General features: G+C 35.6%; 1 protein-coding gene across 8 annotated transcripts in view; it reads left to right on the forward strand.

Moving 5' to 3' along the window:
• The window catches only part of EBF1 (EBF transcription factor 1), a 359,655-nt gene that overhangs the window by 225,137 nt on the left and 106,677 nt on the right, over positions 1–27,841 (forward strand). For all 8 annotated transcript variants that reach the window (XM_014059163.2, XM_014059169.2, XM_014059167.2 and 5 more), the window contains exon 7: positions 26,824–26,905. In XM_014059163.2, coding sequence (XP_013914638.1) covers positions 26,824–26,905 — 82 coding nt within the window. The remainder of the gene's footprint in view (positions 1–26,823; positions 26,906–27,841) is intronic.

A 27,841-nucleotide genomic window follows, 5' to 3' on the forward strand; every position in this document is an offset into this window, starting at 1 on the left:
ATTTGTACTGAGCCCTGGTGGTTTAAAATGCAATATTGCAGGCAAACTCTGCCTACAGCCTGACAGGGCTCAAGGTTGACTTAGCCTTCCACCCTTCTGAGATCGATAAAATGAAGATCCAAATTGTTGGGGGCAATATGCTGACATTGCAAATTGCCCAGAGAGTGCTGTAAAGTGCTATGGAGTAGTATATAAGTGCTATATAATTTTAAGTAACAATAGGGCTAAACCAGTAGATTAAATGCTATAACCAACATCAGTGTCTCCTACTCATCCCAAATACTATATTAAAAATGATGCCTATTTTACCTGTTGTTCACAGGTAGCTCAAGATGCTGTGGAGCCTGTGGCAAAAGACAAGATGGGACCTTCCTCCCATTCCATTTGTAGAAATGAATTGGGCTTATAATTAAGTATTGCTGACAAGCAATGTCTTTGGACATTGGATAGCTGCAAATTAACTTAGGAGACATGGAACAAACAATGTGACTCACAGAACTCTGTCCCCCAAATGAGATAATAAAACAGGAGTTAGGAAAAAGGATTTAAGTGGGTAGGTGCCACCTACAGCATAAGGATGCCACCTAATCATGGAGCTGCACCTGCTGCTATTTTCTGAGCTCTCTGAGACTCAGTGCTAGTAAGCCTGTAGAAATCATTTCACAGGATACAAAACTTACCCTGGAACTATTTGATGAAGCTGTGAGGAACTTCCATGGTGAAATATCTTCTAGGTATGTGGCTGCTTTCCTCCAAAGATATCAGAAAAAACATATAACACCTATGATAAATCTTTCAGGAGTGTATTTATTTTGTAAATAGAATCTCAATGCAGCACAACACCTGATGAAATGACTTTTAAAGTAGCTCTATTTGACCATTTTGCTTTTTCTCATCAACTTTCTAGAGAAATGTCCAGCTAAAATGCTGCATAAAATTGCTGAGAATGTGGCAGCAGAGCTCTAGTTCTAGTAGGAAAAATGCAGTAGAAATATCCAAATCCTTATGCAGCAAAACTGAAAAGACAGCAGGTGATAGACGAGAAAAAAAGAAACTACATGACTGGTAGAAAAGTTTGACTGTGGATTAAAGTGACTCAGCAATAGAATCACAGGGAACTGACAGGGGAAAGAGACACAGAGAAAGAAACATTTTCCTTAAAACAAGACATTTGGATGTATAATAAATCCTTTAAAAATGTATCCCTGCCTGAATGTCTTTGCTCCTCTCTCCCCAGGAGAATAAAATGGATGATATTCACAATGGGTGAACTACAAAATTCTGCGTTTTCCATGTCAACTCTTATTCTTCAGTCAGAAAGAAAATTATTGCAGTACTGACTAGAGCAGGATTGTCAAACTCTATTTCATCAAGGGCAGCATCGTGGGGGGGGGAGTGGTCGTGGCCAGGGTGGGCATGGCCAGCTCAATATCACTCGTGTCAAGGGCTCCTGATTGCTCTGCCAGAGGGAACGGGCTCCTGAGCTCCATTTTCAGCTGTGACGGCATCCTGCAACCCTCTACCAGCAAAAACGGAATTTAGGAGTACCCGCGTGCAGCCCTCCCAAGTTCTGTTTTTGCTGGCAGAGGCATCCCGGGCTGGTCCTTTGCTGTTTCCAGGGTGGCCCCTCAGGCCAGATCTAAGCATCCCACGAGCTGGATCTGGCTTCCGAGCCTTGAGTTTGATACCCCTGGTCTATAGTAGTCCATTTCTTCCTACAAGTTACAATAGATAGCTAAGTTCTTTAAAGAGTTGTTTTGTTTGACAGATGCCACTGGTAACTTCATGGAAATAATCTACTTCTCAGTGTCCAATGTTCTACGATCTCTGAATACTCACTAGAATTCATAGAGCTTTCCGGAGTTGGAAAGGTCTGTTGTCACTATTCCTGAAATAGTATCCCTTTCTCTCAATCACTGTTTCAGTTTGCTCATTGTTCACAGAAGAAAGAAAGTTTCATGTTTCATTTTAAGCATACGGGAACATTCCTCAGAAATACCTTCACTGTTTTCCATTGTGGAATAAACATGAGTCATTGAATCAAATAAAGAATATAGTAATAACTTAAAAAGAAATACCTCAAATAAATTTTGGAATGTGCTGCAGAGTTTGAAGCGCAAATTGATCTCAAAACTCTCAGCTCAGAGCCAAGGTGGCGCAGTGGTTAAATGCAGCACTGCAGGCTACTGCTAGATCAGCAGGTCAGCGGTTCAAATCTCACCGGCTCAGGGTTGACTCAGCCTTCCATCCTTCCGAGGTGGGTAAAATGAGGACCCAGATTGTTGGGGGCAATATGCTGACTCTCTGTAAACCGCTTAGAGAGGCCTGAAAGGCCTATGAAGCGGTATATAAGTCTACTGCTATTACTGCTATAGCTTCCTAGAGAGGAACAAAAGCATTTATGAAGCAATGCATCAGTGAGATTTCAGTTTATCTAAAGAATTGTGACTTTGAAAATTAGTATATAACTATATAGCGTCTACAGCTGCTCTAAAGCCAAGAGCTTCCGGTTTATGGCTGCCCTTCTGAAGGAAGAGTGTTGTTCTCCCAAGAGGGCTGTGCAAGTTTAATACCATTCATATGGAATTGATTTAGATAACACAGTATTGTGGTTTAAGCATCTCTGCTATACCTTCAGGTTCCCTATAATATCGCATTCTTGTAATAAAAAAATTGAGTTCAGCATACTGCATAATGTATTGCTCTGGATTGGATTCTAACTCGTATATTTCATACATTAAAGACCTTTACATTCTGGCTGATCAAATGAAACTAGTCCAGAGTTCATGGACTTGGCTATTCTTGAACAGTCAATGTGTGCAATCTGTTGGGAGAAAAAAAATGTAACTTTTATTCAGAACACAAGCAAAGACAAGTTGAGGCACAGAAAATTATACAAGGCTGCATTTCATAAACAAGCAAGATCCTTCAGGTCAATGTAAACTTAGTGGGTGAGCCATCTTGAAGACATTTTAATTGGCATTTGCCCTACATTTATTTACTCTTGCTGTATTTGCCAATGATTTTGGATTAGAATAGAGGTAGTGAAAAGTCAATGGCAATGGTGGGATTCAATTTTTTTTTACTACCGGTTCTGTGGGTGTGACTTGGTGGGTGTGGCTTGGTGGGCATGACAGGGGAAGGACACTGTAAAATCTCCATTCCCATCCTACTCCAGGGGAAGAATACTGTAAAATCTGCATTTCCTCCCCACTGCAGGGGAAGGATACTGCAAAATCCCCATTTCTTCCCGATCAGCTGGGACTCGGGAGACAGAGAATAGAAGGGGGAGGGGCCAATCAGGTGGTATTTACCGGTTCTCTGAACCACTCAAAATTTCCGCTACCAGTTCTCCAGAACTGGTCAGAACCTGCTGGATACCACCTCTGGTCTATGGCTGATACACTGGAGTATTCTTTGCCCCAAACCATTAATTATAACATAATTGATAGCTTGTATATTTCATATACTAAAGACCTTTATGTTTCTCCATATTCTTTTTCTGGAAACAAAAGAGAAAAGGTAACAGGTGAGTCATTCCAGGGGTGCTACTTATCTCCTGTTTAGTTGGTCTACTATTCTTTTCAAGTGGCAGCAGGCTGCTCAGAAAGCCAAGTTATCACTTAGGCTTAATTGGTCAACTGATTTGTGCTGTTATTGGCCGATTGCTGCAACACATACTCTGACCTTTGCTTGCCGCTGAAAAAGAGTTCACTTCAACACTTGTCATTTCCCAATTATGCGGAGAGTTGGAAAAGCAGTGCCCACATTTACCCACAATTATTAACGTGGAAAGAAGTTGGTATTTAACAGCTTGGGAGAAAAAAAATCAATAGTCGTGCTAAAGGGGAAAAAAAAGTACATAAACATAGTCTTCACATGTACAGTTATGTTTGGTATAATCAATAGAAGCTGTAACCTTTTTACAAATAAAGGAGCTATTTCATGTATTCTACACACTACACAAGCTTTCAGAAATACTTTTTTTTAAAAAAATATTACATTTTAATTTGCATAGTAATTTGACCCTGCTTTGCTGTGAATCTCAACATAATTAGATTTTAAAATATATCAACTATCACTTTATTAATTGTATTCACTATTATTTATTTATATACCATCTTTATTATGTTTATAAATAACTCAAGGCAATGAACATATCTAATACCCTGTTTCCCCAAGAATAAGCTGAGAGAGAGAGTGACTGGGCCAAAGTAATCTGGATGGCTTTCATGCCTAAATCAGGACTAGAACTCAGAGCCTCCTGGTTTCTAGGCTAGTGCCTTAATCTCTAGACCAAACTGGCTCAATGGCAATATGGGGGAAACATTTTTTTTTGCTCTGAATATGAAGAACATATGCAGCTGCAGGAACTGTGTATGTCTAGTTTAATGAAAAGAAGGACTAGGGGTGATATGATAGCAGTGTTTCAATAACTGCCACAAAGAAGACAGAGTCAAGCTATTATCCAAGCTAGGAGAAGCAATTCTCCTTCTTGTCCTGAGGGTAGAACAAGAAGCAATGAGTGGAAATTGATCAAGGAGATAACCAACCTAAAACTAAGGAGAAATTTCCTTACAGTTAGAACAATTAATCAGTGGAACAACTTGCCTCCAGAGGTTGTGAATGTTCCAACACTGGAAGTTTTAAAGAAGATTTTGGATAACCATTTGTCTGAAGTGATATAGTGTTTCCTGCCTAAGCAGGGGGGTGGACTAGAACATGTCCAAGGTCCCTTCCAACTCTGTTATTCTGTTTTCTGAAAGCCTAATTTTTAAAAGCTTCCTCCATTGTCTATGAGATTTTGTATTTTTCAGAATCACCATTAGGACTTTGTGGTTTTTTTTCTGTTTTTTTTTTTTTAGAAGAGCAATGAGGAGAAAATTCCTTCATTACATATAGGATGCATGTAATGAAATATAGTAATCTCCATTTATTCATATGTCTTCCCCACAAGTCTGATCAATTGACCTATTTTGCCTGCAATGCTAATCCATTTACTGGAGAGAGTTCTCCATGAGGTCAAATGAGAGACTAAATATGCAGTCACACCAAGTCTGCAGTTCAGCACAAACCAATGTTGAGCTGATACAGCAACTCAATCTTCTGATATCACCCAAGTATCAGAAGATGATGTTTGTGTCCCAACATTTAATAGTAATTGTTACCCTAGGAGGGGAGGGAACAGGTAAACATCTATAAGTCTGAGCACATATATCTCTGATTGTATAACTATGACTATGGTGGTCTCCGGTGCATAGTTTGCATTTTGGAAAGAAATCATTTTCTATCATTTGTCATTGCTTGGCTGCAGCAGACTGGGCCAGCACATCATTTGTTAGCAACGACAAAGCCACACTCATAAATGCCGACATGTTACATTAATTTATAGGCACTGAGTGACTTATTAAATGTGACGTGTGAAATATAACAGGGCCCGGTATGGATGATTAGGTTTGGGGCTTTCAATTGTTGACAAGGCAGAGGTAATGAATTGCAGGACACAAGCTAGAATGTTTCCCCCTCATTAGTCAGTATTAGCTGCATTAATAGTAATAATTGGATATATTCATCATTTTAAATGTTTTAATAAAATGTTTGGACAGCACCTGATCAAGGCTGTCAGTTATTTAGCTGAAAGGTTTTGTGACAGCACCAGAGTGACGGTGTTTTTTTGGTGGGGAGATACATAGCTATTATTAAGGTGATATCTTAACCAATGTCCTTTCAATAGCGGAAAGAAGGGATAGTTTGAAATTAGCTAACAATTGAGAATGATATACTTTTTCTGCATCTCTTATATCCTATAAAAGTGCTGAAGAAAGGGTTTTGAAGAGGGCTGATACCTTGAAAATAGCACACTATTCTTTTACAATTGAGTTTATTGGATTAAAATATGGAAGAATGCATTTAAGAAACATAAAAAGCTCCCATTTTTTAAATGTCATATTCTGCTGTTAAGGATTTGAGGAACTTTCCATATCATTAGAGACTCATACTAAAATAAGAACATCAACTTCCAGCATCCTGGCAACTATGTTGGTTAGAAGTTGATGGTAGTCAAATGAATTTGGTGAGAACCAAGTTTGAGATGTCTTGTGCAATTGCTGAATTGAATACATCAGAATGTAACTTCAGAATATTATCATTTTGTTTTGTTATTTCTTTTTTCTCCATGTAGTTATCCCTGCAATTTGGGATACTAATAAATAACCATGAGCAAATTCCCAAGAAACATAAACCAGTGAAGATAAAGTTCTCGACATTTCAGAAGTGATGTGCTGGAGTTGATTATTTCCATCTTTGTTTCCTAGATTTTGAGTGGAGATGCCTGATTGAGTTTACATTATAAATGAATTAATTTTGTCAGCTATGCATTTGTGTTGATCCTCCTTGCTTTCAGCTAGTTGGCAGTATGCTGGTTATTAAAGAAGACTTTAGAGAAATAAAGAATGAACTGGTTAGATTTATCAGAAATGTCAAGCCAATTGAATGATTATTTGTGTTTTGTTCTCTTGGGAATAAGTAGGAATGTTAACTTTTTTGTTCTGTCACTGGTGCCAAAATCCACAATCTTTGCACCCATCAGCCAGTTAATGATTATGAGAATAATTCAAGGATAATACAATGATTCAAAAATAATGCAATACATAATTCATTCTGCCAGTTTGCTTCTTATTTTATACATACTGATTACAGTGCTGGTTTCTGTACTTATTTCTTGGCATAGTCACTATTCTTATTTATTTATGCATTTAGTAGATTTTATCCCACCTTTATTATTTAACTTAAAGCAGTGAGCATACATACTGCTCCTTCTGGCTCCTATTTTCCTCACAACAGCAACCTGTGAGGCAGGTTGGGCTCAGAGAGATTGAGTGGCTCAAAGTCAGTTTTTTATGCCTAAGGCAGGACTAAAACTCATAGACTCCTGGTTTCTAGAGCAGCACCTTAACCAATTAAATCAAACATTTGTCACTGTTTGTTATTTCTTTTGAGAAATAGTAACTTTCAACTAGTTGTATTCTTTTCATGTTCAGCAATGGAAGTCTGACTTTGTCTCAAAATCAATTCCAAGGCAACATAGGCCCTTAACTAAACATTAAGGTACAACAACACCTGTACTTGAAACTCACTCCTGCAGTTTCTACCGTGATTGAATCCAACTGCTTATAGAACATCTCTCACTCTCTCTGTGTGAGGAAATGTAAATAGCTTTAATTTACATATTCTAATGAAAATGGTTTGCTTTCATTAGTACATAACTGAGATCAATAGATTTTTAAAATTTTGACTTCCTTTGAGTTTAGCAGCTATATATAGGAGTTATATTCAAAGGTGCCTTTCCTGCTACAAAAGACTTACAACTGAGCCAATTTGGTCTAGTACTTAAAGCACCAGGTTACAAACCTGGGGGGACCATGAGTTCTACTTCTGCTTTAGGAATGAAAATCTGGCTAGGTGACTTTAGGCTGGTCACCACCTTTCATCCCAATTCACCTCACACAGGATTCTTGTTGTGAGGAAAATAAGAGGAGAATGTAGAATTTTACATACTGTATTTTCGTTGCCTTGAATTATTTATAAATATAATAAAACAAAATAAACCTGCAAAAGGTTTCTTCAAAAAATAGATTCTGAGATCCAGCTTTGCCTTTGAATGCCAAGAATAAACCTCAGAACTTCCTAATATAATAATCCCTAACTTTAACCCTAACCCTTCAATAAATCACTTCATATTTAAGAAAATCCTATGGAGGTACTCAATGAATAACCAACATTTTGCAGGCAATAATGCCTTCACTTTGTCTTAGTGCAAACATTAGACAGCAAATATGCAATATGTAAATTACTGGAGTAAGTTTAAGGGTAAAGACATTGGTCACAATGTAACTTGGGTCAGACTTTGGTGGAGGAATACTAGAGAGAAGTGAGTTTTGCAACCATCTCCTGCAGCTTTGGTTTTTAGGATCCACAATTTGATTTAACATACTCCCTATAGTAGTGCAGATTGATTCCCTTTATCTCTCAACATTCCTGAAAATATAGCTGGAACACTTTCACATTTTATTTTTAAAACATTGAATTAAACTCACCAATGTCTTATTATTACAAAAGTTGCTTGCAGTGTACCTAATATGTATTGAATCCAGAATAACTCTTGTGACTTTTTTTTTTTTTTTTTGGAATGCCTTTTTGGGGGAAGGAAGAAAAAATATTGCCAAGAAAAACAGTTAACAAATTATGGAACTTAGCCATCATTTAAAAACAGGAATAAAGACATATTTCCCTGAAGGTCCAGTATTACTATATGCACTGCTCGGATGAAGCTCTTGGCCTTTGCACATATAACCTCTTCCTTGCAGTCTTAAAATAGTGACCACATGCTACGTTCCATCCTCATTGCCAAAACTCTGTGCCACAAAGGAAGTGAGAGTTTTATTCTTTAAGTGTGTTTGAACAATAGAGAAACCACTAGCTAGAATGATAAAAAAAACAGAAAAGCAAGATAAAAAACAGAGGCATAGAAGCTTTGAGTCTCTTGAATAGTTTTGTCATGCATCTCTTCAGGGAGTTAAAACTCAGAATGTTTGGGAGAAAGAGAAATTTGCATGAAACAGATGCCTACCATGCTTAGGTGGTTTAGTAATGATAATTCCTAAAAATACCTGCTACCTGGAGGGAAAAAAAACTAAAGAATGGGTGTGCCCTCGAGTTGTAGGCATGTGCAGAAATGTGCATGATTCTCTGCCGAGTGACTTGTGTAACTCACTGCAGCAATGTTTTGGTTTCCAGACACTGAACCAAACAGGAAAAGAAATAGGACAGCAAAGTACTGGAATACTTCTCTGGGGAAAATATGAAACAGAAGAGAGGTTGCTGTAAAAATGCAGTTAGTGGTTCACAGCTTATTTTATTTGGTGAGAAATAATCAAGAGTTTATTCTTGTGAAAATTCCTCCAACAAGCTTGGCGTCAATACCAGTATTTGAGGACAGCTATTGGGGCCAACTAAAGATCTTAATGTTGGTGTGAGCTTAAATGGACTCCGGGGGATAGTAGAGGACAGGAAGGCCTGGAAAAAGATTTTAATAAATGTTGGAGTCCTTTGCAGAGTGATGCTTAGCAAAATCTCCTTTTCAGGGACTGAAATTCATTACCTGAATATTGCCACAAAATTTCTTTCATTATCTGATATTCAGTATGAGATAAACAAACAGTGTGGCTGTCGTGTTTTTGTTTCAGTTAACCTAGTTTAGAATTGAAATGATTGAATTTCCTGGAAACGGCATTTCTAATAAACTATAATAGAGACTGAGCCTTATTTTGGGGGGCTTCTAAGTTTGGCCTTCTTTTCTAATTCTGAATTAAAGCTTGCAAAGATGGGTTAGATATCAGTATGCAGCTGAAATTCTTTGATCCATTTTATCTATTAAGTTTACAAAAATTGTTATGGTTTGTCAAAAAATCAGCAAGATATTTTGACTGGATTTGGCATTTTTATTCTCTTATCCACCTATCATGTCCAAGGACTAGGTTAGGCAGGTGTTGTTGTTGTTGTTGTTGTTGTTGTTGTTGTTGTTATTATTATTATTATACAATTGTATCACAGCGGCCAGTTGTTTCGCCGGATTTGGCATTGGTTACTAGTCGGGCGCCACCCAGGGGCCTAGGACGTTGTAACGTATTTTTGTAATATGCGTGCAGATCCAAGGAGTGCGGCTTTTTGCATTTGACTGATGGTGATTTTGTCAATTTTTAACTGTTTTAAATGTAATTCCAGTGCTTTTGGAATAGCATCCAGTGTGCCAATTACCACTGGAATTATCACTGCTGGTTTGTGCCATAGTCGTTGAATTTAGATTTTTAAGTCCTGGTATCTTGCGATTTTTCATGTTCCTTCTCAGCGACCCTGCTATCACCTGGTATTGCATTTCATTTTGCTTAATGTGAAGAAAAGTCATTGGACCTGAAATCTTCCCAAATTAATTCCAAAGAAGCCTTCAACTTTATATATCCAGAGCCAGCAAATTTTAGCCAATTCAGCTCCAGGGGCCTAACTTCTTGAAACCACAGTAAAGAATAATCTAGTACCAAAACAAAAATGCTAAAGATACACAAATCAGTTTAAAAATGTTTCGTGTCAGTGTTCCAAGCACCCGCACATTTCATTCAATCTTTTTTCAATGATTTTATTGAAATGAAACTACTGATAAATTTTCATCAATAAAGTAAATGTTTACACTTTTTCCCAAATACTGTTACTGTTAAAAGTCACCATTAATTCTGATTACTTTTAAAAGATGCTATGGCTCCTGGGCATTCTGAATAGCACCCAGTGTGCCAATTACCACTGGAATTACCACTGCTGGTTTGTGCCATAGTCGTTGAATTTCAATTTTTAAGTCCTGGTATTTTGCGATTTTTTTCATGTTCCTTCTCGGCGACCCTGCTATCACCTGGTATTGCGATGTCTATGATTGTGACCTTATTTTTCTCAACCAGTGTGATGTCTGGTGTATTATGCGCCAGTATTTTGTCTGTTTGTGTGCGAAAATCCCACAAGATCTTGACCATCTGATTTTCGGTGACTTTTTCAGGCTGATGTTCCCACCAGTTTGTTGCTGTTTTAATATTATAATTTTTGCACAAATTCCAATGGATCATTTGTGCTACTGAATTGTGCCGCAATTTATAATCAGTCTGCGCGATTTTTTTACAGCAGCTGAGTATGTGATCAACAGTTTCATCAGCCTCTTTACAAAGTCTGCATTTGGCATCATCAGAGGATTTTTCGATTTTGGCCTTAATGGCATTTGTGCGGATAGCTTGTTCTTGCGCAGCCAGGATTAGTGACTCTGTTTCTTTCTTTAATGTACCTGTTGTTAACCATAACCAAGTTTGTTCACTGTCCACTTTATCTTTTTTTTTTCCAGAAATTGGCCATGCAGTGCTTTGTTCTGCCAACTCTCCATTCTTGATTTTATCACACGTTTTCTGTATTCTTGTTTCGTCTGTTGGGCCTTCAGTAGTTTTTTGTTCTTTACTTCAATTAATAGATGTTCTTGACTTTCTTTTAAATAATCAGCCAGTGCATGTTTTTCTTCTTCAACTGTTTGCTTCACTTGTAATAATCCTCTGCCACCTGATTTTCGGGGCAGATACAATCTATCAGTATCACCACGTAAATGTAAACTGTAGTGCATTGTCATTAGTTTCCTGGTTTTTCGGTCCAAAAGGTCCAAATCAGCTTGTGTCCAGTTAACTATACCAGCTGTGTATCTTATAACTGGTATTGCCCAGGTATTTATGGCCTTGATTGTATTTCCACCATTCAATTTAGATTTCAAAATTTTCCTAACTCTGTTGGTGTACTCTCGCCTGACAATAGTTTTTACTTCTCCATGCTTGATATTATCCAACTGCAGAATGCATAAGTATTTGTAGGCTTCATTTTCATTGCATTTAATTAGTTGGCCATTGGGCATTTCAATTCCCTCACATGCAGTGATTTTGCCTCTTTTTATGGATACAGTGGCGCATTTTTCCATATCAAACTGCATTGAAATATCGGTGCTGAATACTCGGGCTGTATTTGTCAATGATTGGATTTCTATTTCTGACTTTCCATAGAGTTTCAAATCTTCCATATATAGTAAATGAGAAATTTTTTTCAGCTTCTTTGGCTGTTTGGTAGCCTAATTTCATTTTTTAAAAGATTACTGATAGTGATCATTGCGATGATGAAGAGAAGAGGTGAAATTGAATCTGGAAAATTCCTCGCTTGATATTAACCATTCCGTAGATCTCATTCCGTATGTTTTTATTATTAAAAACTAATAATTTTTATTGTTTTATTTTTAATGTTTTTATTATTAAAACTATTATTAAATGATTATTATTATTACTACTACTACTACTACTACTACTACTACTACTACTACTACTACTACTACTACTTTTCATTTATATTTTTCTTCCACTGATGTATACAGAGGAATTTATATTTAACTGTCTTGGGAGCTGGGAATGGTTTCCTGATTGTATGGATTTCTTCCATATATTTTCCATTTTTAGCGAATATGAACAGAACAACAGTTACTTTAGATATCGAGTGGCATATAAACTTAGTAAAGATATATATATATATATATATATATATATATATATATATATATATATATATATATATATATATATATATATATATATATATATGTATATATATATATATATATATATATATATATATATATATATATATATATATATATATATATATATATATATATATATTTAAAATGGTGATAAAAAGTGAATGGGCTGTTCTAAAAATTGTTGCACACTATACATACATACATACATACATGCATACATGCATACATACATACATACATACATATCTCAGTAGGAAGCACACAGTCTTTGACTATTCCCATCTCAACACTATCACAATACTTTGAACAAGAACTCACAAGGACTAATACAGTACTGAATAGGTGGACTTTTACTTTCTTTCTTCTTTCCCTCCATACCTCCTATATATTGATCCATCATTTCATTTCCATTCAGTAGGGTGCATATTTCTATGTACTGAGATCAAGAAACAGGATCAGATGAATCTCCTTCCATGACATTGAACATGATGATAGCTATATTGGCTCCAGAACTGCCAAGCAATTGCCACACATTTATATTAGGGCCTGTGCGCATGCGCAGTTTCACCACAATCCCAGAATCCTCTTTTCTTTGAAGAGGTTCTTTGCTACAGCTCATAAGGCTCCTTCTCAGGGATGCTGAATACATGAGTGACAGAAATCATGGCCGGAGTAGGTATCATTTGGAATGTGCCACCAAAGTGCACACTTCTGTATTTTATATTTTAATTCATATTTACTCCTCTTTTTAAAGAGAAAAAATATTTGGGTTTCCCATCAAAGTAGGATTGGAGGAAATTATTTTTTGAACAAGGTTTATGAGATCCTTTTCTTCTTTTTCTTTCATTCTAACTTTTAAAATTCTCAGCCTTGAATGAACAGACTTCATTAACTGGTGGAAGCACGTATGTTTTAAATAAAAATGTATCCGGTATTTTTACCATATTGGCATCTTTATGTAAAATATCCCCATTGGCTAGTTGCAAAATCTTTCTAGTCATCTTTTTAGTCAGATAGTGTGAAGAGAAGATTTACAGTTTAGGTTCCAAATCAGCCATGGCTGTTGTAGCTTTGGTAGGGATTTAGTAGGCTAAGACTGAAACTGGGTATCATCCTGGAGGTTAATCCCCAGTCTCTGGAATGCATCTCACCCTCTCTCTGATAATGACACAGTGGAACAGCTGAAGCCAAAGGCCTTTAACTTGTGCGGTGGGTAGAATGTGGAGGCAAATATAATGAACAGCGAAGCAAATGTTGTAATTTGAAAGGCTCTCGCTTAGAGTACCGTTGCATACCATTGGAAGAACCACAGTGGGCATGCAGTGCTCAAGCTGACAACTATAGTTGATCCTTGATGAAGATTGAACTGAAATGGTAGCAGCAATTAGATGTGAATGCTGCCCTCGTTGCATGCAAAGCATCTTAAATTCAAACATGCTGTATTGTCTGGTAAATTAACCAAGTATTTATTTATTCGATCAACGACCAGAAAATTTAAAAGAACAATAACAGAGTGACACAGATTACTACAGCATATACTAAATGGCAAGTCATATACTGAATGATATTTATTTTTAAATGATAAATTTAAATTTTAAATTATAATATAGAGTAAATATCTTCTAGTAATTTATTAATTAATAATAACTATCCAAAAATCATATTAGGGATAATCCAAAAGTGATATTAGGAATAAAACAGCTACAGTGGCTCTTGAGGTAAAGTTGTGAACTGTCAGCAAATAAGGAAAAGAAATATTAATTTAGTATTTCATTGTTCATATGTGATGAAATTTTCAAATGTTCTTCTATTTGTCCCAAATTTATCTCTCTCTCTCTCTGGTCTATTTTTCATCCAGCTGCACCTTTACACCTGATTATAATATGCCATTGTGTTTCCAGTTGTAGTGGGCAGGACCCAGTTCCTGAGGTTATGTTAAATTCACATTGTTGTAGATTCAACCAGTTGTCATCATCATCTTTGATTTTCTTAATCAAAATCTGGTGCCATACACACTCCAGACAACCATCTAATTCCCCTACATGGATGAGCAAATTAGTAGTTCTAGTTTGCTCTCTTAACATGAAAAAAAAGTAGTACAATACATCTTTGTGATTAAATACTGATCATTGGCGGGAAAATGTCCAATTTTCACTCTTTTTATTCCTAAAACTCATTATTTCTCTTTACTTTGTGTTTCACAGTTTAATTTATCACAGGAAAATCAAAATGTACCTCAGGAGAGAAAAAGTAAATAATGAAAGCCGCTTGTAACTGAAATAACCATTTCATAATAAGGGAAAGTTTGGTCGTTCAAACTTCCAACACTGGATGCTGGTAAAAATTTCTCATGTTTTGTTTTGAGTCAGCCCACTCAACACATATTTTAAAAAAACTTGTTGCATTGTCAAAATAAATATTTTCAGTGAAACTCATATGTGTGTGGGATTGATTTTTTTCTTTGTTCAGTCATGTACCCTTTAGTTTAAAAATATTTACTGGGTAGAATGATCATTTTCAAAAGAATCTGGAAAAAAGAAAGTACAAAAGCTTGTATATTTTTATATTGTGCAACGTGCCAATTACTTCATATTTACATAGAAATATTTGCCAACCACTCTAGATTTGCATACAATTAAGCCACTGAAAAATGGTTCTGGTTTTGGTTCATTCTTGATTTCATACTTTGATTTGCTTGTCCTATTAACTCTTTCAATTTTATGATTAAAAAAAATAGTTCTCTCTTTTGGCAATTAAATTTTCTGATATGTAATTCCTGTGGTCTCATATTCAACTCTGATTTCAAAAGTTGTGAAGCAGTCTATAAGTCAAATACTCACTTCACATAATTAAAACTAGGCCACCAGATGGTAATAGTTGTCCTGTTTTTATGTAAGTCTGCTTTCTCTCGTTCTCTCGTTCTCTCGTTCTCTCGTTCTCTCGTTCTTTCGTTCGTTCTCTCTCTCTCTCTCCTTTCTCTATCTTCAGGTCTGTTTTGTTATATTGCCAGTTAATTCAACTCCTTGCGTAAATTCTATCTGAAGCGCTCCTGATGTTTTAGCCACTCATGCTGTCGTAAGAATAGTTCATCCAGAGATAAGAGGCACTTAGATGTTAGTGTCGTATTACAATTAACAGTAATTCCGCTATATGTCATCACTTAACAGAGGATCTTGCAAAAGTATAAGACTGGTGTGGCTGCTAACTTGGTGGCAGCTTGCAAAGTATAGCAGGCCCTGTGCCATATTATGATTGCTTGGATGAATAGTGAAGAGCATATAGCATTATAAGTGAAATTAAAAAGTCGTCCTCATCCATTTCTGTACTCTAGTATTTAAGGGGATCAGGTAAAGAAAAAATAGTGTAAAGAAAAGTAATTAAACACAGGCAGATTAATTGAATATTAGTGCTTTTACTGAATAAATGAGAATAAATCCTGCTAATTATGTGACTTTTTCTTGTTCTAAAGTGATAATAAAATACTCTAATTCTAGAGAGACCTGTCACCATCTCTGCTAAAGCAATAACTCCCTATTTCTTGAAGAGCAGTACCTACACAGCTTGAAAATGACCCAGTGAACTAAGTCTTCACTGTTTTAACTGCACCAGGAGTGTAGCAAAACTAATCTCGCTTTTCTATGGCATTATTGAGTCCCTTACTGTACGTCTAGTTTTGGGCTTTATTCTCATTCTTTGAAATGAATGTACTTCCGGTGACTCTAGGTGCAGGTACTTCCTCTGACTACATAAAACTGCTCCGTCCAGATATTGAGCTTGATGGTCTACTGACTTATTTCCCAGGTGCATCAGGTCACAATTATTTTGATGTTCCTCTCCACCACCATCAGCAAATTAACCAATTCAAAGTTATCTTGTGGGAAATAATGCCATTTTGCATGGAAATATTATTTATGGATTCTCTTGCCCTAATCCTGGGAGCTCAAAAAGCAATAATAAAAATAATAATGCTGTATTTGATCCAGTAAGCTTCAAGTGGCATTAATGTGTTTGGTTTCTTTCCTTTCCCTTCCTAATGCTGCTGTATGTGCTTCTTACAAACAGCTCCTGCTTAAGGCAGTTCCTAACTAAATATATAAATATTACAAATAGAAAGAAGCATATTAACATATTAATCCTACTACTCTCTGTGTCCACTGTCGGTCATTACATCTTGATAGGAAAATCATGGTAAAAATCAGAACATAGATTTTTATTACGGTTAAATTAGGGGAAATAAGATATAAACCCCACTATCAAATTGTTCCTGTCTCTCCTTTGTAATATTCTGGCTTTAGGCCCATTATCAACAAGTTGTGTGGCCTGTTCTCATTTGAATTTGGCACGAGAAGATTGATAATATAACCTTGGCAAATATTTCAGTAAAGAGCTGAAGTTTTGTGAAGTTTTGTAACCCTTGAAAGAAAGGAATAGAGTGATATATTTTTTTATGGAGAAGCTGTTGTAGGATTAAAAATTGATGTGCTCTGCTCCAGTGCACTGTGCACACTGAAGCCTGTAGAAAAACAGCTTGGAAACTTTGTTGAAAACAGACTAAGAAAAGTTGAAGGCTGCCTCTGGGCAAGGGTAACTTCTGCTTCAGTGATTAGGTGGGTCCTTCCAACAATTTGTAGTGCTGAAATAAATTGCATTTATATCCTCAGCCTCTGCTTCAGGCCTTGATTAAAAAGTTCATGAAATAATGCTATATATGCCTTTTCCTCTCTCTTTTAGCATCTAAGAGACTATATTATATGTTGGGCAATTGAAACTCTAATTGCTAGATTGTAGGAAGACAATTATATAAATAACTCTGTTCTTCTCTTCTCTCTCTCTCTCTCTCTGTCTCTCTCTCTCTGTCTCTCTCTCTCTCTCTCTCCATTATAATTCAAGCATTGAAAGTATTCATGAACCATTGCATGATAGAAAGGCGTGTGTACATGTGTTTTAGTCCCTGTGAAGTTGTTTTCATTAGTTCAAGAAGTGACCTTAGAAAATGTACCAGTTATTAACAAATCACGGGGCACTGCCCAGCATTTTCTCTTTACAGTTTTTTTGCAAATTGCTAGTTTAATAGCCTAAGAAATAAACATATTTTGAGCTTTCAATGTAACTATATTTTCCTTTCTTGTGGATGGAATCCAGGTATCCACGAAGACAGCAGGAGGTTTTGTCTGTAATATAGCTAGCTTCTTTCATTTCCATCTGCATGTGGACCTTCAGAGATTTCACATTTCCACACCATTTTGAACAGTGCATTCTGATATACTCAGTTACCGAAATATATCTGAACAGACAGATATGGTGAATGAACAAAATCATGTCAGGAAGGGAGGGAATGTCTATTTGGGGAGTTAAGGAGTTCCCATGATTTTTGTGTTCTTGGCATGGTAGCAAATCAGTACTGTTGAGTTATATGGAATAAAGCCAATGTAAAGTCCCCTGAAGCCTTAAAGATCAGCTCGTCTATTATAAGATTTTGTAGACTAAATCAATTGCATGGAGCTTTAATCTAAGTGAACAGTGCATATTCTCCGTTTCTGTAATACATATTCTTTGTCTCTCTCTGTTATACATATATGTACAAGATTGGGGAATGAATTATAAATGGGGATTAAAGGGAACTAAAATGTAGGAGGTGCAGACAGTACTAATTACTACAACTATGCTTATGTATATAGGTTCTTTGCTCAGGATACAACTCAGAATATTTAATAAATCACACTGCAGATCACAGAAAGTTATACACAAATATGTTACTCCTTAAGATTCTGAAAGATTTTTATTTATTTATAAAATACATATTTATTTATTTATATATAAATAAATAAATATGTTAATAAATAAATATGTTAGTCTTGAAAATGCTGGAAGATTTTTATTTATTTATTTAGTTTTGTGGCAACAGATTAACTTGGCTTTTCCTCTGGAAATTGAGAGGCAAAGATGCTTAAATTATAATTCTTCATTATCTTCAAAACAGGAAAAGTGTGGATTTATTCCCTTTTACCAACCTGGATACTCATTCCTGATTAATTCCAAAGTAGAATCAGGACAGTTTTCTTGTTTTAATATCATAAGAACCTTAACACCAAATCTAATAACCATGGGGATGAGGTGAAATGCACAACTTATTCTCTGATTACCCAGGATGTATATAGAGAGTTAAATCAGAACAATAAATCAGAAATTAGTAAATATGAATAGAATTCAAACTATGAGAAAAATCTTAATCGCTTCCATTAATTGTTTCTGGTAAAACCAGTGAGCATTTTGTAGATATAGAGATGCTTGATTTTTCCCCTCAATAATTATTTTCTTGTTAGATGATGGATAATGTTAATTACAGATGAAGGAGACATGCTTATGGTAGCTATGAGTACAAGGGAAACCTGATCCATTTCTCTGTATGATATTCATGCACACAACCTGTTGCTGATAAGTTTGTATATAAAGTCTTAATTGTTTTTTTTATAAATAAGAATTGATGTTTCTAGATATACTGGTCCATGGACAATATCTATATTATAGGGACCCATTGAAAAGAGGCTGTTGTATTATCTCTGTTTTCAGTTTTCATTATATTCAGATCTCGCTAGCATTCGTCTGTGAACTGGCATTTTTCCAATTTACATTACGCAATGATCAGTGAACACAGAGCAACTGAACAGATTACAGACATAAAATTGCACTGAATGACTTTACTCCTGATAGCTCAGCACTATTCATGCTAGCTAGGAATTAATGCTAGAGACTTAAGTTTCTCAGTGAAAAAGATCATAAGGATGGGGTATCATTTATTTATATGAACAGTTTGGGGTATCCATGACCGATATCCATGACTTCTATAAATGAAGATTTCTAGTAGTAACTAAAATAAATATTTAATATCCAAATAAGTCCTGGAAACAAATATAAAAATCAGTCAGAGCAGCAGGAGAATAGTTGCTTCAATAGTTACTGAATAAATGCACCTATTTGATTAGGATGAAAATAAAAACTAGCTCTGAATAATGAAAATTTGTTCTAAATTCCAAGCAATGCCAAGTAGACAACAGGTCAGTGCAGAGAATGATAAATCCACATTTTTTTTCTAAAAAAATAAAAGAGCTATTACAAAGAATTTATTTTGTTCCAGCAGAAAGTAATATGCTCATAGTTACTTCCCCTTAGCCATTCTGTTAATCTATTGATAATATAATTATGTTATTTTCACATTATGTAGGTATATTTTCTCAGTATATTAGAAGAGTGGACCAGGGTAAAAAAATTCAGACTTTTCAGATGTTGCTAAACAAAATCCATTGGCACTAGCTGAGGAGGCTGGAGAAATTTGGTTCCTCTAACAACTTGTGACTATTCAACTTGATCCAATGTTGTTGAGGTAAAAGGTTGAGGACATGACTTTTATGTATACTAGTTCCAAACATTTCAGAACCCATTGATTTATTCACTTATCACACTATTCCTCCAAGAATATGGAACATCTGTTATTAGTACTGGCCCAAGAGATCTCAAAATTGGAGTCAAAATTATGCTTTTTCCCTTGCTAATTTTCTTTTCTTCAAACATTGCTTCGTGTATTTCCCTATCATGATGTCACTTGTAGAAAATTTCAGTGGCTTTTGACGTGAAAAAGAATAAGTTGAAATGATTAATGCTGAAGTTACTCTTTTCCAGTGCTCAGTATTTTATTTCTAGGCCTTTTGAGGGGCCATTTCAGATATTTTATATCTTATACTTGTTGAGGTACAGCAGCAACTTTGTATGAGCAGGCAAATATCAGTCATTTTCTAGTTCTTACTCATATATTGTTATTCTGAGAAATGTGTACTTCAGCATTACCATTCCCTTTAGTTGTGATAGTATTGTACATAATGAAAGTAATTTGAAAACTATAATATCTTCAAAATTTTGCTGATAAATGGAATCAGCCCATTCAGATAAGCCCCTGCAAATTGTCTTTAGAAGAATAGTTCAGACAATACAAAAATATTCTGTTTTTTATATACTTGGGAAACACATGACACATTTCTAATTTTCCTTAATTCCCCATTTTATGGAAATGTAAAAAGGCAGATCTTTTCCAATCTATTAGAGTCTTCATCAGCTTTCTTTCATCCATCTTGCTCACTTCTCACAATTACATATTAGGTGTTGGATAGGAATAATTTCTGAAAAATGTGTGGTGGAAAAGAAAAGAATGAGATGAGAAAAGCTTAGAATTAGAAGCCAGAAAAGAGCAGATATTTTAAAGATTCTCTTCAGATGCATCGTGCAAGCTCAAGCCACAAATATCTTCTCAGTCCCCAAGGAGGGCAAAGAAAGAAAAAAGCCCTGCCAAATATTTTCAACTGTATCCTGGTACTGCTTTTCATCAAAGACATTTTTTCACTAGTTGCTGTGGTCAAAGGTTCATGGGACCATTGATCTATATTTGGCCCTATCCAGGTCTCTGATTTTGGCAAAAACAATCTCTTACTAACCAGTGCAACTCTTTGGAAACCTTCTATCTATAGCAGTGGTTCTCAACATGGGACTCATGCCCCATTGGGGTGGGGGGGGGATATGATTTTTAATGGGGGCAATTTGAACCTTGTTTAAACCAGGTTAATGACCTTTTAGGCTTCCTCCACGTGAGTAGAATTCACTTTTTGAGTAAAGTAAGAATTATATGTCATCGGGGGGCAGGGATGAGTTTCTACTGGAATTACTGCCAGTTCGGTATGGGCATGATTTTGCATTTAAATTAAAATAGCTGTATTCTGAAAATTCAGTGATGGCATTTAACAAAAGAAGTAAGATGTATAAGGTTTGGTCAGATGTTTTAAAATTTGGGAGAGTGTACTAAAGATTTCATTTCCCATTTTCCAATGTTCAGAATTTCAAGATAGATTATTAACCCTGTTTTGGCCCATGTTACATTCCCAAGTATCAATCTGTAAGTCCTTTTCTAACCATATCCCCTGGATTAAAAACAAAACAAAACTGCCCGGAAATTCAGTATTAAATTTAAAATGTATTTTCATACAAAATGGTGCAGATTTCTAAAATGTATTTTCTGACTACACATTAAAAAAAAGTTTTAATTTGGTTTGGATATATCAGAACATACATACATACATACATACATACATACATACATACATACATACATACATATATATCCAGAATTCATGAAAGCTAGTAGATAGCTAAATTATAAACTGGGTATTAATCTTCTACTGATACTCCTAAGCACTGCAATTATAGTGGCTATCCCCAGATAGCCACTATATCACAATTTCATACAATAATATCTTTCCATTTTCATTTTTGATTCAGCACAAGCTTCCATAAGTAAAAAAACGGGAGATCTTACTCAGTAATTCTCCCCAATTTCTGCAGTCCTTTGCACCCCTTGACATTGCTCCAGAGGTTTAGAGGAACAGCAAGTCATATAAGAGAAAAGGTGGCTTTTCTATTCACTTCTGGTGGATGAAAGATGGAGGGTGCAATTAAATACAACATGAATGTTTATCCACTTCTGATTAATTGAGGGGAGAATGTGTAGCCCTATATGTCAAACTCACATCCACACATAAAGAATTCATTAAAAATATCCCATTAAAATTTATATAGTGAATATAGTCTTTCTTTTCTCCTATCTTCAACTTAACACTCACTGCAAATTTATTCTGGTTCCACCCATTCATCTTCGGCTTTGATCCTCTTTTTCATATTTTTCTCTTTTTTTCTCATAAAAGATAATAATCTGTCCTGAAATAATGATAATTGAAAAAAGGGTAACTCCTCAACGCTTAGGATACTTCATGGAAAGATCCCTGTTTGTGTTTGTGTGTGTGTTCTTTTTAAAAAGGGAATTGAGTTAGCACTTTATGAAATAAAAGAATATTGGGATTTTATCTGTTTCCTGCACTAGAACAAGTGCATATGGCCCAGACCTTTATATAAATCTTCCCTATATTTGCACAGGCTGTTTCAAAACATGTGCTTGCCTCTGAGTTAAAATTATTTTTAACTGTTCCATCTACCTCTCTACCTCTCCTTCTTGGTAACCTATTCCTTTTGGGAAGGGCAGGCCAAAATGGTCAGCTGCTTGGCTTCTACATTTTGGAAAACTCTGAAGAATCCTCCAGCAAATCTCTGGGGCAAAGCAGCCTTTTCCCCAAAGAACAAGGGCTTCTGAGAGACTTTGCCTCATAAGGGCTGGTCAGAGGCTCTGGGCAGGCATCAGTTGACAGGGACATCTTTGCCTCCTGACAGATGGTCAAGCTTTCCATGTCAGCAAGCAGCAGAGGGATCTCAGGATTTTGCCTGCATTCCACACGGCAGGGCCAGTTTAGGGCAAAAGGGATCTAATGTCCATGCCCTTCATAGTTGGCGAGCTAAATGATGGACTGTTGACAGGAGAGCCATCAAGTGCTTATCCTCAACATACAAACCTCTGTGCTTCTCCCTTTCCAATTTTTTCTTTGGCAGAATTAATGTCCTATTTGCTTATCTTCCCAAATCCGTTTTGGCACCAATACAAACCACCGCTTGGTGGCAAGCAGTTGTATGGACTTTAGATGCCAGGATTTGTGCTGACAGTTCTTTCCACACATTCAGAGTCAAGCCTCTTGCAGCTGGCCAGGAGAGAAAGCTCTTCTCCCACCATAGACAGCCACCCCAATACTTCATTCAAGCCAGGTTTCAACTAATAAGTGTCATATTTTGCTTGATGGGACAAGTAGTAACACACCTTTTTTTTAAAAAAAAAGTGGAAACAAAGCTTTTATAGTTCATATTCAGCTGACTAGATTGCATGAGTACAGTCATCATACGTTAAAAAAAATTCAATTCAGACATGGTTACTTGATTTCTTTTGGAGTAATGTCAACTGTTTCCTGATATTAAAATTATATTAAATGGGTATAATGGGAAAAAATATCTCCCTTAACTCAACTCCCACCCATGTGGTAGACACATTCCTATTCTATTATTCTGGGCAATAATATGGAAGCGGGTTGCCTCTGCTTCTCCAGCTCGCCTTCCAGAAGCAGATGAAAACATGACTTTTTAGGAATTAATAATAACAACTGGTGCCATATTCAGTAAATACTACCTTCTTACTTTAATATTTATTGACAGATAAATTTGATTATTCTTTTACTTATTATATTGGTACGTACTGTATTCTGTATATCAGTTGCAAGCTACCTAGAGTCCTTTTGATTTCAGGAGGTAGACAAAACACATGACAAATATGTTATGATGGGCTGGAATGTCTGAGCCATCTTAGAGTTTTGATTTTTGTTTCATGCCATTTCAACATATTTAACACCATAATTCAAGAATGTGGAGATTTACAAATTGTAACAATAACTTTCATCATGCCCATTTAGTATGAGGTTAATTCATATTAGTATTATTACTAATTACTAATATTAATATTAGTGTGAGGTTAATTAATGACAAGAATATTGTTTCTTCTTCCTGGTGACCTCCTAAATAAATAAAATATTTTGAGTCACCCAAAACACTTTTTTCGGATTTTTAATTTTTTTTTTGTCTGTATTGCTTGAAAAGACCATTTCTTCTTCCTTATTATCCTTGGGAATAAGTCCATCAGGAATTTGAAAAGCGGGAATCATAAACTTACAGAGAAAATTTCTGGCAGCACCCTGAAACCATTTGGAGACCTTTAAAGTATTGTATGCAATAAAAAAGAAGCTTTGCAGTTCTTGTTGAAAGAGAACTCTCTTGAAATTATTTTCCAATAGATTTGGTGGAAAATAAAAGGTTAATAGATATCAAAAGCATGTTGAAAGGGATGAGCAAACACATTTTGTCTTCAAACTTGATTGAAAACTGATTTAATTGCAATCAAGTGTCTTCTTTTTGAATGGGAGAGAGCTTTAGTTCAGAGATTCCCTTTCCTAAATGGTTATCCCATATCTGTACAGAAGATCCTATCTCTAAATAAAGTTAATGAGCCTTTGTACTAAGTGCATTGAGTCAATGATGTGCAGGTAAAATTATGTAATATTCTCAACCACAAATTGAAATATGAATCTTAATGGAAAACAAGAAGTTTATAATTCTTGAGCAAAATCAAATGTCATAATTTTCTAATTATAATTTTAAAATATATTTGAACAGTCTATCCTCTGGAACAATGTTTCCCAACCTTTACGGCTTGTAAAGGTTGAACATTGAGGGAGACACTTTTTGTTGTTTATCTCTTTTGTAAAATATGTCTTTTGCTTCTGAAGAAATACGGGTTATAAAACAATTTCAGTGATTTTTAGAGTCAAGAACTTTAAAAGTATTGTTCATTTAAACATTTGTGGTTTCCAGAACAAAGATAAATGTAATTTTTTCACATCCTTATTTTAGTTTGAAGATCCAAGCTAATTTTCTTAAATGTTCATCATGCAAGTTTTGATAAAACTTTTGATTCAGCTTGATTTAACAGCTTTGGAAAAAATATTTTATTTATAAATCATTATTTTTATTGATAAATGTGTTTTCACACAGGCACACATTCAGCTTTTAACAAACAATTTAACACAAGCTTTATACCAAAAAGAAGTATCTTTAAACAAAAAATCCAAAATAAACCAGTTCCAATAAAATATAGATGCATATTGCTAACCGCAGCAAATTCTGTGATTATTTTTTTTTTTTCAGTTAAGAAGCAAAACACAGTGGATATGTTTTTAAGTCATCTTAAAACCACAGAAGCAGCTAACTAGTTCTCTTTTTGAAGGAACTTCTAAAGTATATGCTCTGTTTCTATCTCAACTCTATTGCACATATTTACAAAATATATTTGCACATTAAGGCCAAAGTTCAGTTTTTAAAAGCATTTTCATTTCAGATGTTGAATAGGGTAGTCCTTATCGAAAACAATCTGCTAGCTTCAGCATGTAGAAAGATTCAAAATTTCTGTTAGGTTCAATGACAACGCCAAGAATACACTATTTATTCAGACAATGCAAACTGCAGTTTGTCTTTTAAATAGTCGGTTGATTGATTAATAGGTTAAAAGTAACACAACTAATTGACTGCAACCTTTAATGTAATGACAGCCCTAATTAAAAGAAAACTTGCCATGTGAGAGCTTCATAATAGTTGGCTTTTTTTTTTTGACTGAGCTCTTGGAAATAATACATACTGTATACATAATATACTGTAGATATTTAAGAGTATTTCCCCACTCCTTGCCACACCCAGAATTTATTTAGCATCTCTTTTCTTGCTATGCACAGTGCTTTCTACATATTGATTTATTTTATTCCCTTTGTTCTAAGTGTTATGCTTAGGGCATATTATATCCAGATTATAATATGGGACCCATATTTTCTTTTCTTAAAGGGCCACAATATGTGGTGGAATTTCTTGATTTTTTGTGTCATACTATATACAATTAAACATCCCCTGCAATTGTTGCTTTGGTAACACATGGGATGGGTACTCATTTACCCAAAATTGAAGTCCTCCCGTCAGCTTTATGGGAAATGCAATTCAGTTACATACCCTATCTTACTTCTCCTACTTGGCTAGATAGTAGAAGTTAGAATTTTAACATACCCATTTTGTTCTTTTTGCCAATTTATCTCTGAACTCCAGAATTTCCCACATTGTCATCCAGGCTCAAGAGTTGTGTTCTTTTGTTTTCCTGTTTCATACCAGTTTGTCTGAAAGCAAAACAAAACTGATTTTTGGTTTGTTAGGGCTATAGCCCTATGGATTTTGCAGGCAATTTCTTCTCCCATTCTTATCCTGCAACTTCAGCATTTTGCTCTTTTTTGGTTGGGAATATATTTCTCTTCCCCATTCAAGATGTTGTAGCAACACGCAGCCAAGGTTGGAAAAACTGGGAAGAGTGCTTGGTTGTAGAAATGGAATTGGGATGAAAGGAATTTACCTTCTATGAAAGTTGCTATGAAAGTTTGAAAGATAGGAACACAATTGGATAATATTATTTGGCCCTATCCTATTTTCCTATTGGTCAGTTGAAGGTGGATATTAATTTGTTCTTGCTGTTCCCCATGTATTTTAATATTTAGAATTTTGAAGAAGAAAAACTGATCACAGACAGTGGTGGGATTCAAAAAGTTTTACTACTGGTTTTGTGGCTGTGGCTTGGTGGCTGTGGCTTGGTGGGCACGGCAGGGGAAGGATATTGTAAAATCTCCATTCCCTCCAGATCAGTTGGGACTCGGGAGGCAGAGAATAGATGGAGGTGGGGCCAGCCAGAGGTGGTATTTACTGGTTCTCCGAACTACTCAAAATTTCTGCTACTGGTTCACCAAAACTGGTCAGAACCTGCTGAATACCACCTCTGATGACAGATCAGTTTCAAACTGCTTTATTGGAATGGTATTGGCATTGGTATGGAAGTCCACCCCTTGTAAAAGTTGAGTTATTTTTGTGGCAGCGAAGATGGATTATATTTTCACACCTAATTATAAATGCTTTAAATTGGAAGGAACTTCACAATATAAAGTTGCCTATCTCTGCAAATTCCAGCAAAGAGACACCTATGGGATGGATTGCCTGTTTCTCCTGTTTCTTTGCCATCTGTCTCAAGTTCCAAGAATATGTTTAAAGATGCATAAGCAAAACAAATATTGAATGAATAACAAATTGTGCTAAACAAACTATTTCTTTTCCAACAGGTTCTTCTTGAAATTTTTTCTTAAATGTAACCAGAACTGCTTAAAAAATGCAGGAAATCCACGAGACATGCGGAGATTTCAGGTTAGTGACACTTTCTGCCTTGATCAATCTCTTTTTGAAAGTATGAGCTAAGAAAAAATTCAGCCAGGGAACCTAGCTATTTTATTTCTGCATATTGTAGGCAAGTTTTTATCTAACATTTGGGAAACACTTTAGAATTTCAGCCTGAGAATTATCAATGACAGTACAGGTAGTCCTTGTTTACTGATAAGTCAACAACCATTAGAAGTGAGGACAATGCTGAATGGCCTTATGACTAGTCTTCATAATTTCAGCCAAGACAACAACCTGGCAATCACATAATTGCAATTCCGATGCTTGATGACTGGTTTGCAGTTGTGACAGTTGCAGCATCCCTCAGTCACATGATGAAAATTGTGATCTTCACAGTCAGCTTCTGACAACAAAATCAGTGGAGAAGCTGGCAAGAGGTCAAAAATGGCAATCACGTGATTTAACACTTAATGACTATTCAGAATTAACTTAACAACTACAATGGGAATTGCTGCAGCTGCCATTGTTAAGTTGGTGTGGTCTTAGCAACAGAGTTGTCTGTCTTAATTATTGTTATTAAGCTAGGATTACCTGTATAGGATCAAATAATTCTTAAAACAGCAACATATAATTCAAACAAAAACAGATCTTACAAGAATTGAAAAATAGATTAAATTAGATATATACAGATATGATCTAATAATTTAGGCTAATTCCACTAGACATTTGAGCCTGGTATGCTCAGATTTGCTGCCCTAGGTGGTGAGATTGAATCAAATTTATTTCATTATTTGACTCATGGATCGTAGGCAAATCAGAACCCTTGTGCAATTAGTCTAAAATCTTTCCACTTGATATGACAATACTGCAAGGCATTAAAAATAGGTTCTTTGGAAAGGCTTTTCAGGAAAAAAACAGAGGATATAACTGAGTAGAACAGATACATTAGACAAAGTGAGCAGT

This window comes from Thamnophis sirtalis, unplaced genomic scaffold (assembly GCF_051295495.1).
Source record: "Thamnophis sirtalis isolate CommonGarterSnake01/CBP01778 unplaced genomic scaffold, rThaSir2_p1.2 scaffold_3, whole genome shotgun sequence".
In the NCBI taxonomy this organism is placed as follows: domain Eukaryota; kingdom Metazoa; phylum Chordata; class Lepidosauria; order Squamata; family Natricidae; genus Thamnophis; species Thamnophis sirtalis.